Genomic DNA, 18177 nt, shown 5'->3' on the forward strand with positions numbered 1-18177 from the left:
GCGCCTGGGTGGCTCAGTTGGTTAAGCGACTGCCTTCGGCTCAGGTCATGATCCTGGAATTCCGGGATCGAGTCCCGCATCGGGCTCCCTGCTCGGCAGGGAGTCTGCTTCTCCCTCTGACCCTCCTCCCCTCATGCCCTCTGTCTCTCATTCTGTCTGTCTCAAATAAATAAATAAAATCTTTAAAAAAAAATTTTTAAAATAACTGCCATACAAAGTATCTTTTCTAATCACAGTGAAATGAAGTTAACCCTCAATAATAAGGAAAAACTAGAGATTTCATAAATATGAGGAAATTAAACAGCACACTCTTTTTCTTCTGAAGATTTTATTTATTTATTTGAGAGAGAGAGAAAGCACAAGCAGGGTGAGGGGATGAGGGAGAGAGAGAAGCAGGCTCCCTGTTGAGCAAGGAGCCCAATGCGGGGCTCCATCCCAGGACCCCGGGATCATGACCTAAGCTGAAGGCAGACACTTAACTGACTGAGCCACCCAGGCAGCCCTAAACAGCACACTCTTAAACAATCATTGTGTTAAGGAAGAAATCACAAGAGAAATTAGAAAACAGACAAATGAAAACAAAAATACAATATACCAAAACTTATAAAGCCAAAGCAGCACTAAGGGAAATTTACAGCTATAAACATATACACTGAAAAATAAGACCAGGGCACCTGGGTGCTCAGTCAGTTGAATAGCCAACTAGTGATTTCGGCTTAGATCATGATCTCATGGGGTTGTGAGACAGAGCCCCGCGTCGGGCTCTGTACGCAGAGCGGAGTCTGCTTGAGATTCTCTCTCTCCTCTCCCTCTGCCCCTTCCCCCACTTGCACATGGTCACATAAGTTCGTGCGCACTCTCTCTCAAATAAATTAAAATATTTTTTTTAAAAAAAAGACCTTAAATCAAGGACCTCACTTTACACTTTAAACAAGAAAAAGAAAAGCAAACGAAACTCAAAGCTAGCAAAGGGAAGGAAATAAAGATCAGAGATAAAGAGAAGAAAGTATAGAAAAATAGAGAAAAATTAATGAAACCAAAACTTGGTTCTTTGAAAGATTAACAAAATTGACAAACTTAGCTATAACGACCAAGAAAAAAAAAGAGAAGACTCGACTTAACTAAAATCAGGAATGACAGATGGGATATTACTACTGATTCTGAAGAAACAAAAAGGATTATAAGAGAATTCAATGAACATTTTGCAGTCAATCAACCAGACAAATGGACACATTTCTAGAAACAATCCACCCAAACATGAATCATGAAAAAACAGAAAATTTGAATAGACCTATAACTAGCAGTTATCAAAACAACACAAAGAATGGGAGAAAATATTTGCAAAGCACATCTAATAAGGAATTAGTTCCAGAATATAAAAAGAACTACTATAACTCAACAACAAAACAACCACCACCTGATTTAAAATGAGCAAAATACTTGAGTAGACCTTTCTCTAAAGAAGATATACAGATGTCCAATAAGCACATGAAAAGATGTTCAACATTACTAGTCACTAGAAAAATGCAAATCAAAACTACAATGACACACCACTCCACGCCCATAAAGATGGCTATAATCAAAAAACATAACAAAACGAATCCTGAAAATAACAAGTGCTGGCAAGGATGTGGAGAAAGCAGAACCCAGGTGCACTGCGGTGGGAATGTAAAAGGTAGCCACTGTGAACAACAGTAGTGGTTCCTTAAAAAGTTAAACCTAGAATCACCATATGATCCAGCAATTCCACTTCTAGGTATAGCCCTAAAAGAATTGAAAGCAGGGACTCAAATGGATACCTGCACATCAATGTTCAGAGCGGCATTATTCACAACTGAAATGTAGAAACAACCCATGTCCATCGATAGATAAATGGATAAACAAAATATGGAACATACAAAGGAATGTTATCCAGCCTTCAAAATGAATGAAATTTTGATACATGCTGTAACGTGGACAGTCCTTAGAAACATTAAGCTCAGTGAAATAAGCAAGACCCAAAGGAATCAGTATTATATGATCCCCTTATGTGGTAAATCTAGAATAGGAAAATTTATATAGATAGAAAGTAGAATGGTTATACCAGGGATTGAGGGAAGGATAATAGGAAGTTACTGTTTAGTGGACACTGAGTTTCTGTTTGGCATGATGAAAAGTTCTGGAAATGGTCTAAGGTAACACTTGCACGACACTGTAAAATACTTTAATGCCACTGAACTGCACACTTCAAAATAGTTAAAATGGTAAATGTTATATTTTTTTTTACATGTTTTTTGTTTTGTTCCCCCCAAGAAACATGTAAGAAACATACCAGATTGATTATTACTTGTTTTCCATAAATAATTACTTGTGAATCAAAATGCCTTTGGAAACCATCCATCTAGAAAGAGAAAATAATTACACACTTTACCAAATTACACTATATTTATAAAACTTTTTAAAGTATCTCCTGGGGCGCCTGGGTGGCTCAGTCGTTAAGCGTCTGCCTTCGGCTCGGGTCAGGGTCCTGCATCGGGCTCCCTGCTTGGCGGGAAGCCTGCTTCTCCCCTCCCACTCCCCCTGCTTGTGTTCCCTCTCTTGCTGTATCTCTCTCTCTATTAAAATAAAAAAAATAAAGTATCTCCTTAAATGTCCTGTTTGTATATTCAAGAGAATGACACTAGGATTGGGACCAGGTCTTCAAGATATTCTAAATACCATGTAGTAAGCAGCAATTATAAGCCATTCTGTTCTGAGCTACAATACCATACTTTAAATCTGAGCACGACCTCAAACAGAATACACTAAAGACTCTAAAACAGCATGAAGCTGCAAATCTTACAAGATCTCTAAAATCTGAATTTGCCATGCTGTCCAATCATCTGCTAGTTTTCCGCATTTCCAATGTGCCATCTCTATAGCCTTTGGGTCAGAGGTTCACTAGGTGCCAGATCCAAGGAGAATGGCTGCAGAGATGCTGGATTCTAACTCGTGAGGAATAACTACATGTTCCACATGCAAACTATAATGCTATGAAGCTCCTATTTTTAGCCAACGGAAAAAACACAGAAGATACTCACATGATTGGCTACTTTGTTGATCAGTGGCTGTGGTTTGTACTTGAGGTTTGGTCTTTGAGACCAGAAAACTGGTATTGATCCTCGAGTCTAAAAGAAAAGAGAGAAATATGAAAAGAAACATACACATTAACTTGTGTTTCTCATCAAAGGAAAAAACATAAATACAACCTACCAACTACGAAAGGAGTCTGTGTATGCCTACTCCTAAAGTTCCGATTCCGTGGGAATACATTTGGAAAGGACTTTTCCTCCTGATTTTATATACATGTATACTACTTGGGTAGTAAACAGTCCTGTTTCCCCTAAACTTCTAAAATAAACCAATTTATTTATAAGCAATTAATAAGTTATGTCTGTTATATAATCCGCTATGATGATGAAATTAGAAAACTGCTTTATTCATTCTCCAACAAGTATATTTCTGAACTTACAAATATGTGGAGCCACCACTGCTCTGGGGCAGCAAGTGACCCAGAACTCCATAAGGAGGCAACAAGAACCAGACTGCTCCCCAAAGAAGTGCAAGGCGGGTAAAGCCTTCACAAACAAGCTGGCTTCTGTCCCATCATCACTGCCTTGAAGAAGTCAAGGGGGTGAAGCGGAGAGGTGGCTCCACGTCCCTAACCCTTGGACCTCCTCCCCTCCTCTCTCTGTAGGGATTAAATTAATTCAAGGGCAGGAAATGTGGGCAGGTGAGTGCCAAGTTAATCGAGTAGCTTTGTTCTGAGGGAACTTTACCCACATTGTAGACAACGAATGGTATTACTTTAAAAAGCAGGGGAGCGGAGGGAAATTTCAACACCAGGGCAGAAAAGTATGGTGGAAGCAGAGGAGGCGAGCTGGCTGGCCGCCTCAGACACATCCACTTGCCTGTACGAATGAGGCCCTGCTCCCGTTGTAGTGCACAATTTGTTCTGTTTCTACAAAGTTGGCGGCATGGCCTTCAGAATCAATTCCTAAATCGAAAAAAAAGCCAAAGTTAACCAGATTTGTTACATGAGAAACACATCAGAGACTCACTAATTCGGTTTAACTTGGAAAGAATTAACTCAGTTCAAATTAGTGGAAAAGTCCTTATAAAAATAAATTTCAAACGCATGGTACACCATCCGAAAGCTAACAGAAGCTCCCTCATTACAACAGGCTTAAGGCGGAGTATTAAGGACCTATTAATAAACAGATGAAGCTGGTTGCTGTTTATACATACACAATTGTTTATACATACACAATTCCTCTAAAACAGTGTTTCTCAAACTTGAAAAATATTTCCAAGAAAAAGTCATTCTCAAGGACCCCTGAGAGTATGCCCATAGAGGGGCACCTGGGTGGCTCAGTTGGTTAAGCGACTGCCTTCGGCTCAGGTCATGATCCTGGAGTCCCGGGATCAAGTCCCGCATCGGGCTCCCTGCTCGGCAGGGAGTCTGCTTCTCCCTCTGACCCTCCTCCCTCTCGTGCTCTCTGTCTCTCATTCTCTCTGTCTCAAATAAATAAATAAAATCTTAAAAAAAAAAAAAAAAAAGAAAGAGAGTATGCCCATAGATCCCAGTTTGAAAAATACTATTTTGAAAGATAAAACTATTAAACACAATATTAAATGGAATGTGGGTCATTATGTTAACAATATTTTGTTGTAACAGGGCAAATGGTCTGCCAGATGCTTATAATGATTTCAATTATCAAAATAAAAGCACAAAAATTGTATGATCCTAGAATTCTTGTAACTCCATGAACATACCCACAAAGCCTAGTTTGAAAAGCACTGCTCTAAAGTGTGTAGTCTTAATATTGGTTAGTCCTTTCGATTATTTGAAGCAATCCTCTACAATCCTGTTCACATAATCTACTTTTTTTTTTTTCTTTTAAAGATTTTATTTATTTATTTGAGAGAGAGAGAATGAGAGACAAAGAGCATGAGAGGGAGGAGGGTCAGAGGGAGAAGCAGACTCCCTGCCGAGCAGGGAGTCCGATGCGGGACTCGATCCCGGGACTCCAGGATCATGACCTGAGCCGAAGGCAGTTGCTTAACCAACTGAGCCATCCAGGCGCCCCACATAATCTACTTTTATACGAAAAACTTGCAGAGGCAACTTTCAAGCTAGTCCCTGACTCAAATTACTAAATTATCATAAAGAAATCAATAGATTTTTTTAACCACCTCAAATATTTCTTAACATCCTTTCTATCTGATCTATTTCTCAAATATAACATTTTGAGGTGAGGTAGGTGGTTTTGTTAACAGTGACGGGGACAAAATTACTGAGTCAAATCGGCAACGAAATGCTTTCTCAAAACCTTCTAAAATTACTTGTCAGAAGCATCTTATACTTGGGTTCTTTCCATTAATTCTCATTAAGGAATATTTTTAGAAGTCAGAGTGAGATTGGTGTGCATGGGGGTGGGGATGCAGGGAGGGAGGGAAGGAGAGAAGGGGGGCGGGGGCTAGGTGGGGAGGCAGACCTTTATGAAATGATTTCCAAGATATATGAAATTTAAAAAACAGAAAAAAACCAAGGTGCAAGAAAATGTGCTCAGTATACAACCAATGTCCACAAAAGGGGGAGGAGAACACATAACTGTAAAAGCATTAAAAAATGATCTGGAAGGATAAATAAGAAGCTAATAACTGAGTAAGATGCAGCAGATGGGCCCAAAGCCCAGAAATATTTTTTATTGCACATCTCTTTATATTTCTTGATACCTGAACTATGTGAATGCATTACCTATTCAAAAATTTAACTAAGAATATGTCTCCATCCAAGAAAATCTAGTTATGAAGGAGTCGCGAATTCCAATTCTGATTCTGTGATCTTGGCCAGGTCACTTACTAAAATGTCCTTCTGCTGTATCACCTGTAATAAGGGAATAACCTTTACAACTTTGTGGTCCAAAACTTCTACAATTTATCTAATGGCCCAGAGAATTTTATTCTTACAAAAAAAGAAAAAAAGAAAACAGGAAGAGTTAGAAAAACTCCTTTTCATAATACCAGTAATTTTTAATGCAGATTTTAAAAAGCTTGGTTTAAGTAAATTAACATGTTGCTAGTACAAATCCTAGGAAATAAATACTCAAAATGTAAATCTTTAAAGTTGAAGGCATAAAGTCAAATATCTAGCTTTATGCATGCAAAGAAACCGAGAGCAGTAAAAGAAAATACTTTCTGATACGAGTTTCTGATATGAAACTACACTGAGTTCAACTGGCTTTCAGACATCCAGCAAACAACATGAATAATTCCTCTTAAAGCAGTAAGAAGCAACCTATAGGGTCTCATTAATATCTGCCATGTAACTACAGTAGCTGGAGTAAAGCACAGAAAACCTACCGAATTATTATAATGAAGCAGGAGATAAATATTTAGTGAGGCTATCAAATGATAATGAGAATAAAATACAAAAGGTTACATTCATGTCACCGTATGACAAGACATTAATTAGTGATAGATAAAACCCAGTATTGAATCACACTGACAAAATTAATCTCACCTCTTACATAATAGCGCACACCAGCTCTGAAACAACTCCTCCTTGAGATGAGAATCCAGTCAAAGTATTTTCCATTAATAGAACACGAGTGCATAGTAATAACTTAGCTATGTTAAGAAAAATAAAACATTTATAGAAATCATAGGTATTATTTCCAGATTACATTTGAACCCATTTACCCTAGCAAGCAAGAATGACTCTGTCTTTAAGAGAAAAATGAACCGGGGCGCCTGGGTGGCTCAGTCGTTAAGCATCTGCCTTCAGCTCAGGTCATGATCCCAGGGTCCTGGGATTGAGCCCCACATCGGGCTCCCTGCTCAGCGGGAAGCCTGCTTCTCCCTCTCCCACTCTCTCTGCTTGTGTTCCTGCTCTCGCTGCGTCTCTCTCTGTCAAATAAATAAATAAAATCTTTAAAAAAAAAAAAAGAGAAAAATGAACCAAGAATGTACAATCTTTTTGGGTTCTTCATGAATGTTCACAAGCCTTTAATATCGTAATATTCGACTGTGAAGTTTGGTCAAGTCAGTAATCCTATAATGACATACAGACAGTATGTTTGAGTGGTTCATTATATTGTTTCTATTTTAAAAATATGATTTCCTTTCCCTGCTATCCTCAACCACTTTCTAAAAGTAAAACATTACCTGCATCACCAAAAAACTCTGCTTAGAATGAAAAACATAAATGTAAAGTAGTTTTGCCTTCAAATAAGAAATGGAAAGGGGGGGGTGCTAGACTACTGCAATTAAAAAAAACACAAAAATATATGTATAATTACAAATATAAATCAGCGATAAGTTCGTATGCATATGAAGATTACAGATCAAACTGTGATTTAAGGATTATCCAGAAACAAATTCTGACTCTACTTTGTCCTTGAAACAGGAAAAGTAAAACTGAATATGAAAAAAAAAAAGTATCTCCCCCAAAAGCTTTTCTTAATCTAAACCTATCTCCCTAACAACTAGTAAAGGTATGCGCTATCCACCTGCTCACTCCCGCTCAGCAATGCAGAGGGCTCGATCCCTGCGAACCCTCAGGGCTCAGGCCTCTCCACCTCATGGCCAGAATGAAGGGCTTGCGGAAGCCTCTGGAGATGGCAAATCTCTTACATTAAAACAATGTTATTAGGAACTATAACAAATAGAAAAGAATACACAATGTATCTAAATATTTACAAAAAGAGCCATGTCTGGGGAGCTATTGCTTAATGGATTGAGAATTTCCAATAGGGGAGAAAGAAATGGCTTGGTGCTCTTCATATGACATGAAGTGGCAAGGTAATGCCACTTTCTAAACTGTACACTCAGAATTGGTTAAAATGGCCACTTTCGGTTAAATATTGTCTGATCGTAACAAAAATCACTGAACCCGCTCACACATCCGCCCCCACGTGCACCCCCGGCACCTCTGGAGCACCGAGAGCAGGCGCCCCTCCCCATCTTGCTCCCCTGCTGCCCTCCACACACGGACCGCTAACCACTCAGTTTACCACTATCCACTCAGTTCACCACTCCCTTGCTGGTCTTTCTAGTTTTGCCACTGAGCAAATTCCTAAAAGGAGTTACACTGTATATGTCTTTTGGCTTGCCCTCTTTGTTCGGCAGTACGTGCCTGGGGCTCCCTTGTTGCTGGGGCTGGATTCTATCCCACCGCGCGGATTCACGGGCTACACCAGTCTATCCAGCCGACTGTCCAGGTTGTTTCCAGTTTTTGCTAGCAGAAAAGTGCCGCAAACAAACATTTTGGGGAGGTGGCTCTAAGGAGCTAGGACTGCTAGGTCACGGAGTATATTCATCATCTGATTTTATTAGGAAATGCCAAATTCTCCTAAGAATTACTTTGACTTTTCATCTTTACCGCTTGATATTGTAACAGAAAGGTTTCTTTCACTGTCTCGATGGCCTTATCCTTCTTCCTTCCTCAATTTGTTTGGGTTTGCCCTATGCTTATCTTTTATATGTAACATTTTTTTCTTAACACAACCTGAATCATCCATTATAGAGCATTAACAGCACAATAAATTAAGTATCTATGAACCTCCCATTCAACTTCAGAACAGTACCAAAACCCTGACTCTAATTACTGTTACTTCTCCATCCCGTCTTCTTGCCCAGAAGCAGCAACTATTCTCAGGAGACCATACTCCTGCCTTTTTAATTTCACCACAGGCAACCACGACTTAAAAACACATGGCTTGGGGGGCGCCTGGGTGGCTCAGTTGGTTAAGCAACTCCCTTCGGCTCAGGTCATGATCCCGGAGTCCCTGGATCGAGTCCCGCATCGGGCTCCCTGCTCGGGAGGGAGTCTGCTTCTTCCTCTGACCCTCCCCCCTCTCATGTGCTCTCTCTCTCTCATTCTCTCTGTCTCAAATAAATAAATAAAATCTTTAAAAAAAAAAAAACAAACACGTGGCTTGGGCGCCTGGGTGGCTCAGATGGTTAAGCGTCTGCCTTCGGCTCGGGTCATGATCCCAGGGTCCTGGGATCGAGTCCCGCATCGGGCTCCCTGCTGGGCGGGGAGCCTGCTTCTCCCTCTGCCTCTCTCTGACTCTCATGAATAAAAACAAAAACAAAACAAAACACATGGCTTGCTTATGTTTGAGTTTTTATAAAAACAGCACCGCATTCTTGACAAGCTTCAGCCCTTGTTTATTTCCACCAGTACGTTCCACGCTTGGACGGCACGAACCAGTAGACCACTCCTCCTCAGTGCTGTGAGAGCCCCGACTCTTCTCTGATGGAACTTATGGCGTTGGTTCCATCCAACTGTGGTGCTGTGAACACTCTTGCAAACACCCCCTGGTATAAACATATTGGGTATGCACAGGGGAAGTTCTGGTAAATTCAAAAGAGAATACCAAATCACTTTCAAAATGATGGTACTGAGGGACACTAGCAATATGAATTTCTAATGATTCATCCTTCTCTTTGACCTGGGATCATGAGACTTAACGATGACTCATCCTGAACTCCCAATTCACTTTTCTTTAAAACCCACAGCACTAGAGAAGAATCCAAGGCCATATTTGTTCATTCACTCACCCATTACCTATTTTGGGCGAGGGCACAAAGATGACTAAGATATGAGCCTGCCCTTAGAGAACTAAGTGGAGCACAGAATACGAGTGACTGCTTTATGAATCATTTCCTCGGATTACAAGAGAAATACATACACACTTTAAAGAATCCAGAAAGCATGGAAGGAACAAGAAAATAACAATCATACAGCAGCCCATCACCATGATATCACTTTTACCATGTGAACAGATGTACTTCCGGTCTTTATCAGTGAGTTACGCCCAGGGCCACGCGCTCACACTTGGATGCCCATACCACACCTTCTCAGCCTCCAACACTCCTCCCGCATCCCACTCACCCAACTGACATAGTTTCCTGGTCCTCTGTGGAAATAAAAGCCATCCCCGTGTGCTCCTGCCACAGCTCTCTATCAACTGGCGTCCACATCCACGTGTCTGCTTCCCTTCCCGGCGGAGGAGGACCTGGGCACTAGACTCCACCTGTCGCACACTCGAGGACATCACTCCAGCACGTGACTGTGCTCTCCCCTTCTGCAAACCCTTCTCATCAGTTCCCCCATCTGGGGAGGAGAGTCGGGGGAGCAGGTACATAACTTCCCTGCCGAATGTTCACATTTAACCACCCAGCACCTTATCAGCTGATTACCCCCTGTGCTTGCAGACAGTTTCTTCATTTGTTTGTGGGACACCACCCTCCCTTGGGTGGCTCCCCTCTTCCTCACTGCCCTTTGCTGGGTCACCATTTCTCCTGTCCTTGCGGTTCATTCACACTGGTTCCCCCACTCTGTCCTCAATGAGGCCTACAGTCTGTGGCTTCACCTTCTAGAACTCCCTTCAGGCCATCTTCTTTCTCCAGGCCTTTTCTTTTCCCTAGATGCATTCCTTCCTTTGATGAGCTCATCAGCTTCGTGGCTTTAAATGCCATCTGTGCTCATCAGACAACTCTCAACTTTACGTCTGCAACATGACCTTCCCTCGTAAACTCCAACGCCGTTACTCCATCTGCTTCTGTGACATCTCGTCTTGGAAGCTAGAGCAATCTCAAGCTTAACTGTCCCAGTGGAACTCCGGATACTCTGGCCTCACCCCCACCTCCAGAGTCTTCCACGCATCGATGGATGGCTTCCTTCCACTTACTCTGGCCAGAAACCTTAGATTCGTACTAAGCCCCCTTCTTCCATACCCCATGTACAATCTGTCAGAAAATTCTGTAAGCTCTACCTTCACGACAGGTCTGGAACCTAACCATTTCCACCACCATCACTGCTACCATCCTGGCCCCAGGCATCACCGCCTCTCACACCTAACTACAACAACTGCCTCTATCATGAGTCCTTGTATCCTCGCATGCTCGCCTTTGGCGTGTTCTCCACACCGCTGTCAGAGTGAGCGTGTCTTACCATGCCAAGCCTCTATTCGAATCCCAAGTTTCTCATCACAGTTACAGTACACACAGAGCCTACAAGGCCCTGCAAAACCCAGACCCGGCTCCTTCCCTCAGGTGACTCCCACCTCTCCCTGTCCACATTCGCTGCTTGAGCATGCTCCTGACTCGAGGCCTCTGTTCCTGCTCATCTCCCTGTGTATACATCAAACACTGAAACTATGTTAGCCAGAGGCTTATTTAAAGCTTTAGATTGAAAGCTAAATGAATGGATAGCCTGTTTCTAAAATCGCCTAGAAAAGGTGTCCCAAAACTCATTTAATATTACTGTCCGTTCACAAGCTCATTTTGGAAACATACCCCCCCCCCCACACACACACACAAAATTGGCCCAAACACCTTAAAGCACTACCTAAATTCATTGCTTATTTTAGTCTTAGGAGAACTTGGAAATATTCCAGGGAGGGGAGGGAGATACAGAATAAACAAGAGCTTTTATTCCCAGCGTTTCTGGTTTTTATTCTCCCACAACTGTGAAAAATGTTTCCTCTGTACTTTTTTGCTTTTAAGTATAACAAGAATAATTTAAAGAAATCCTATCAACATAATGAACAAACAGATCACAGACTGTTTCTGTAATAAGCTTCTCGGGGGTTCTTAATACAAAGATCACCTCGGTTTCTGCAGGGAGAGCACAGTGCTGATTACAGGCGCTCGTCAGCTACCTGTCCTTTATCCGCCAGATCACTCGGCTTCCCTGTTGTGGTAAGTTCTTAAAATGAACTTACAATTAGATGATGACTATTTGTTTTGCATCTGTACGGACTTTCCCCCTGCCCTAAGCATTATTCTGTGTATACCATCTATTCCCATTTTTTTTGTGGCTATTTCAAATGACAAGGACGATTTTTAATTATAACTCTCCTCTCCACGTTGCTGGTCGCCCTAGTTCCTGAATCTAACTATTTTAAGGGAAAGGGGAAGTTTTCAATAGTCAGGTTCAAACTACTCTTGTTTATTGGTACAAAGTCTAATAAATACAAAACACAGTCTGCATGCTCCTTCTTTAAACCACCAGCCCCAGAACTCTTGAAGAGAGAGAATAATTCAGTCTCAAGAGTTCATTTAAAAAAAGGGGGGAGGTATTTATAACCAGTATTCTAAGATTTTACGTTAATGGGTTTGATTTTGTTATCAAGAGCAATTTCTACTAATTCTAAAACACTCTCTTCATATGACTGAGATTGTTCCTAAGTCTGCCTTGTACTAACACCGGACTAAGGACTGCCAGGTAACTGAAGAGTGACACCATGAAAGGATACAGCCGTGTAATACTGGGAGCGCAAACCGATGGACCTGAAATGGAGAGACAGGACACTGAGGTATACACATGCTCTTCAAATAAAAAGAAGCACTGCATAAAACATACTTCTACTATATAAAAATATTTGTGTGTTATGGAGGTAACATGCAAATACAACAAGGTATCAAGCTTATGGGTTAACTTATTTTTTTTAAATGTCTCTCACGTACCCTGGTCTTTCCAATTAAAACACAATTTAAGCATGTGATGCAATCATTTGGGCTTAAGTGTTCAGGTTTTGGAACACTAATAAAACTGCATGAAGCTGCCAAACGTCTACCTCCCTCCCTGTCACTCTTTGCCTACAGCAACTTCACTGCTCCAGGAAAGAGACTCCCATGTGAGCTGTTTGCAGCTCAAACTACTTTTCCGAAAGAAGCAAAGCAAATGACAAGAAATAAAGACACTAAGCAAATCCATGTACCTAGATTTGATATGCTATGCTTCTCGGCTGGGCCTCCCTGCTCCCCCCTCATTTGCACAAACTAAGGACAGAGGAAGATGATGACATCCATGCATGTCTCTCTTGGGTAACTGAGGACAAATGCAGAGCTCTGCATTTGCCCGGGGACCTCCTGGGGCTCCTCATTTTTTTCTCCACTACTGACAGACCAAGACCCCTTCTCTCTTACTCACAGAAAGCAACGTATTTTTATGTAAGTATTTCTTCTTTTTTAAGGCTTCCATGGGAGATCAGAGTAAAATAATTGGGCTTCTTCAAACCAGAACAATGTGAGGAGGCAAACCTATCAAAGCCTGTAAGTTATAAACTGAGTTAAATGAGAAGTATTTACCAAAATCCCTGGTGATTAGGCAGCCATTTTACATATCTATTCAATTAGAACTTGGACTGTAACAAATAAGTAGGTTTTATTTAGTGTCCATTACCTCTGGCTGGGCAGAAAGTTCTCTTAGAAGATGACCATTCCATACAAACCGCTGATCTGCCTGAGGAAGAAGATTTAAAATTAATCAAGTATCTCCTGCCAACCTGAGTTTCTACAGATGAAAACTCTCAACAATCAATGTCTCCACCTGGTGGCTACACACAGGCCTTCCCCTCAAATCCGCCCCTCCTCTGGGTGTCCCGTCCCACTGGCTCAGGCCAGTGCTGTGGGCCCAGGCAGAAACCTGGGAGTCCTCTGGGGTCTTTTTTTTTTTTTAAAGATTTTAAAGACAGACACAGCGAGAGAGGGACACAAGCAGGGGGAATGGGAGAGGGAGAAGCACGCCTCCCGCCAAGCAGGGAGCCCGATGTGGGGCTTGATCCCAGGACCCTGGGATCATGACCTGAACTGAAGGCAGACGCTTAACGACTGAGCCACCCAGGCGCCCTGGGGTCTTCCTCTCATCTGTAGTCAACTGCCAAGTCCTAAATCTCCTTCCAAATCCACCCCCCTCTCCTATGTCCCTGCTCCCGTGGCCCCAACTAGCACCTGACTCCAGCCTAACTACTATGGGCAACTTCCCCGGATAGTCTTGGCCTTGCCCCTGCCACCCACCCCTCCACATGCTGCCAGCAAGAGCTCTCCAACGTGACCTGTCTCCTGTCTGCTGGGAATTCTTCACTGGCTCGATGTCACCTAAAGAACACACCTCCGCATGGCCTAACCCGTGCTGGCATCTGGCAGCCCCAACAGTAACTGCCGAGGGCATCTCTGACTTTCAAACTATAAATACAGGAGACGTTCCCTCAACAACACAGGAGATTAACCGACCCTCTCCATTCTGTTTACAAAACACACAGACTGCCACTCCCCCATGCTTGTCCCCAGCTGAGAGTCCCAGGAGCAGCCACAACCAGCCTCGGGACACACTTCCCAGTGCAGGTGTGTGCTCCCAATCGCCCGCACGTATTAGTCATCATTACATAATCAAACTCAATGCCTTACACATCAATGAGACAGGAGACATTTGATAAACAAATGGCAGATGCAGCATAGCAACTGCTTTTAAAAAAAAAAAAAAAGCAACTGTTTCTGTAGTTAAAAGCCAAATTGCTTGATTGCTTAGCTTACATCTAAATTTGCATCCAAGTCTACATAAAATTTTACTAGATTAGAGTATAAAATCTTAAAAGAGCCAGTCAACTAAAATATTGATTTAGGATGAACCATATGAAATTATCGTTTTTACTAGTCAAAAATGGCCAATTACTAGCAATTTCATAGGGTCTAGCCTAACAGGTAACAGACAGCAACCTTTAAAATTCTGTCTGCCCCCTAAACACATCTAAGGTTTGTTACTAAAATATCCAGGCGGCAATTATCCAGGTTCCTGAACAGCAGGAATTTTAGGATGATATCATTTGAGACCTAGTTTTAAAGACACACTCATATTTAAAAAGGGGGGGGGCAAAATAACAAAAAACCCCCACCTTAAATCAATATTTTTCAAGTTCTTACATCAGTAAGTTCTTACTTTTCTCGTTGTAAAAACTATAAATACCACCACTGCAGAAAGAATATTGCATGTTGGCACGTTAATTTTTTAAGGGTAATTACGTTGTTAACGTTAATAATTGTTGTATTGCAGAGCACTGAAAGCCAGGAAACTACCAGCATGTCTTTTTTTTTTTTTTTTTAAGATTTTATTTATTTGACAGAGAGAGACACAGCAAGAGCAGGAACACAAGCAGGGGGAGTGGGAGAGGGAGAAGGGGGCTTCCCGCGGAGCAGGGAGCCCGATGCGGGGCTCGATTCCAGGACCCTGGGATCATGACCTGAGCCGAAGGCAGACGCTTAACGACTGAGCCACCCAGGCGCCCGTCAGCATGTCTGTTTAGACAGACTTCTCAATTCTTATACCACTGGTTCTCAGTCCTGTCTGGGTCACACATACAGATTCTGGGATCCTGAATTTGCAATTGTGACGGACATTGAGAACACGGTGTGTTTTCAACCCCACATGTGAGTCTGACATAGCCAGGATTGCAAAAAATCAATAAATATTTTTATGGATGACATAGAGATATGTCCCTTTAAAAAAAAAAACAAACCAAAATAAGTAAAAATAGCTGAAGATGAAGCCTACCCTTTCCAAGAGACTCATTTCTTGGAATTCTGGACTGGTGTTCGACAGCCGCTGCAAAGTATGGGTCAAATCATATGTCGTTGAGAAGTAAAACCCATCCACATTCAGGACGTGGTTTATCATCGCTAGGAAAGTTTTATTATCTTGTAACTGTAAACAAAAGGGAGGAAAACATCAGTCTGTCTCATACTTGAAACCGAATCTGTCCAGATCTGTAAGCCAGCCGGCCCTGTTAAATGCCACTGGCATAGGACTGACAGAGAGGATGCTCACCATTCCTCTAGGACCTAGGCCAGCTCCTGACCCACAGAGGAGGTTCACTCAACAGCATGGGGTATTGTTACATTAACTGATGGGATAGAACTCCCGCCCTTTAGTATCCTTCAGTTTTTCTCTAATGGGCAGAAATTTATTTTAACAAAACATCACCGCCTTAGGTGATGACCTCCCACATGCCAGACCCTTTAGAGACTCTCTTTCATCCTCACAACAAACCTTGCAGTTTAGTGTTAATCACGCTCATTTGACAAGTGAAAAACATAAAGTCATGAGAGGCCCAATAACACAGCAAGGAAATAACAAGGGAGTAATACCATCCTCATTCCTAAGAAACTTTACTGGGCTGGATGGGAATTAAATTCTTTTTTAAAATGCAAAGATTAAAAAGAAAAGTCCAGTAAAATAATACTTATCTTTATTTTCTGATAATCATTTTAGCTGGCCTTCCCAATGAATACTGGGACATTTACTTTTATCCTTGCTTTAAGAAACAATTGGTAATGTTTGGTCATGCTTAATGATTATCAAATGATTAATATGTTAATCTACCTGTTACAAATCTACATACTACAAAATTTTTAATTTGGGCTCAGACATGTATTTATTTATTTTAGACCAAAAGGTACAAAGCATATGTAGTGGGCAATGTTAAAATTAGTTGCATGGCCTGACAACCAAGTATAGCAATCAAGAAAAAACTGTTCAAGTAAATAAAACTGGGCTAGTAAATAAATGCAACCATTTTTTTTTTTTAAAGATTTTATTTATTTATTTGAGACAGAGAGAATGAGAGAGAGAGAGAGAGAGCACATGAGAGGGGGGAGGGTCAGAGGGAGAAGCAGGCTCCCTGCCGAGGAGGGAGCCCGATGCAGGACTCGATCCAGGGACTCCAGGATCATGACCTGAGCCGAAAGCAGTCGCTTAACCAACTGAGCCACCCAGGCGCCCTAAATACAACCATTTTTAATTGCCTTAAATACCATGTCTTATAGGGGTGAATATATTGCTATGGAGTATCTTTTCTACGCCCTGGCCAATTGCCATACACCTGTCTTTTCTTTTTAAAGATTTATTTATTTATTTATTTAAGAGGGAAAGAAAGAGCAAGCACGAGCAAACTCCCTGCTGAGCGTGGAGCCCAATGCCAGGCTTGATCCCAGGACCCTGAGATCATGACCTGAGCCAAAACCAAGAGTCAGACGCTCAAATGAGCCACCCAGTTGCCCCTAATTGTCATATCTTATCCTTACGCCTTATCCTTGGCACTCTCAAAGTCATGGAATACTCCAAAGAGTTCCTTTCCTGTGAAGTCTGTCACTGGTATCACTTCCTCTGGGACATCTTCAACCTTCTCATCACAACCACTTCATCATGAATGTCGAGAAGTTCACCCACACTAAGACCCCTGGCTGCAGACCTGTGGAGGGCGAGGGCCGGCATTCCCAGGGTCAGCCGCAACTTCCATACCCCACTCATGTTCAATGCAAACTTCCCTTCAAGAGCTGCTGCTTTTTTGTTCCTTTGCCCTCCAACTTGCTGCACTAATACTTGACTTCATATACCATGGTAACTGAAATTGAACCCGCTTTGTTGGGGGACTGCATTCCCTAATACCTGAACAAGGGTAACTAAAAGCTGTGCATACAGGAATCGTGCTAAGGGGGGGCAGCCGCTGGGGCATAAACACACACTGCTGTTCACATGTGGCAAACGCAAAGAAAACTTTTTCTCTGGACAAAGAGGGAATGAAATGGGATCAGTGGAACTTCAAAGGTATCTATATTTTATTTCTTTACAAAAAGGATATGAAGTTAATTCTGGTTGCTGGATACTGGGGCTTTTTCTGTTTGTCCTTTTCTCTACATATGAAATTTCAAAACTTACGAACTTGAGTCAGTTTTTTAAAAAGCAAACCAAGAACAATAAAATAAATACAGGACTTTTAGAAAGCACGTTTTCTGGCCAGGTGTAAAGGTGTGTAGAGGAACCTTACTCGCTGGGCTGTTGAAATCATTAGGCTTAAAAGAAATCCGTCCAACCTTTGTTCTGCCGCCCCAGCTGCCGCCCCCATGGGACTGCGTCAGCTTTTGTGATTAATAAGTGATTCCAGTTCTTACCTGAATATCAGTTAAGTGCAACATCGTCTTCTTATAAGAAAGGATGTCAAAATCTGCTGCTTTCCAGATTACATGATTGAAAAATTCACCTATTTTTGTCTTTTTGGTAATAACAATTAGATAATTACCTGCAAAAAGCAAAGCCACACACAACATAAATATAAAAGAGGCAACTCTAAAACCAACAGTAGCACTTGGCACCATTTAAGCTCCACAGGCAGCAAAGTGAGACCGCACGGTGCCATACAGATAAAAGGCCCATGACTTTTTTTTAAAGGAAACCTTAGGATTTATGAATAGAAAGAACAGCGTATTTAGAAAAGTTCCTACTGAAAGGTCAAATCTTTTCTCAAAAAAACAAAAGCAAAAGCAGTGATCTTAGCAGATGCAGAGTAAAGCCAGAAAACGCTTCTTTCT

General features: G+C 41.7%; 1 protein-coding gene across 1 annotated transcript in view; it reads right to left on the bottom strand.

Annotated features, from left to right (window-relative positions):
* Positions 1 to 18177, bottom strand: part of SACM1L (SAC1 like phosphatidylinositide phosphatase) — a 60110-nt gene that overhangs the window by 18608 nt on the left and 23325 nt on the right. Inside the window, exons 4-11 of the mRNA XM_021683230.2 lie at positions 17761 to 17888; positions 15365 to 15514; positions 13220 to 13279; positions 12291 to 12324; positions 6545 to 6646; positions 3930 to 4015; positions 3060 to 3146; positions 2312 to 2380 (exon numbers count right to left, since the gene is read on the bottom strand). Coding sequence (XP_021538905.1) covers positions 2312 to 2380; positions 3060 to 3146; positions 3930 to 4015; positions 6545 to 6646; positions 12291 to 12324; positions 13220 to 13279; positions 15365 to 15514; positions 17761 to 17888 — 716 coding nt within the window. The remainder of the gene's footprint in view (positions 1 to 2311; positions 2381 to 3059; positions 3147 to 3929; positions 4016 to 6544; positions 6647 to 12290; positions 12325 to 13219; positions 13280 to 15364; positions 15515 to 17760; positions 17889 to 18177) is intronic.

Source organism: Neomonachus schauinslandi, chromosome 1, assembly GCF_002201575.2.
Source record: "Neomonachus schauinslandi chromosome 1, ASM220157v2, whole genome shotgun sequence".
In the NCBI taxonomy this organism is placed as follows: Eukaryota; Metazoa; Chordata; class Mammalia; order Carnivora; family Phocidae; genus Neomonachus; species Neomonachus schauinslandi.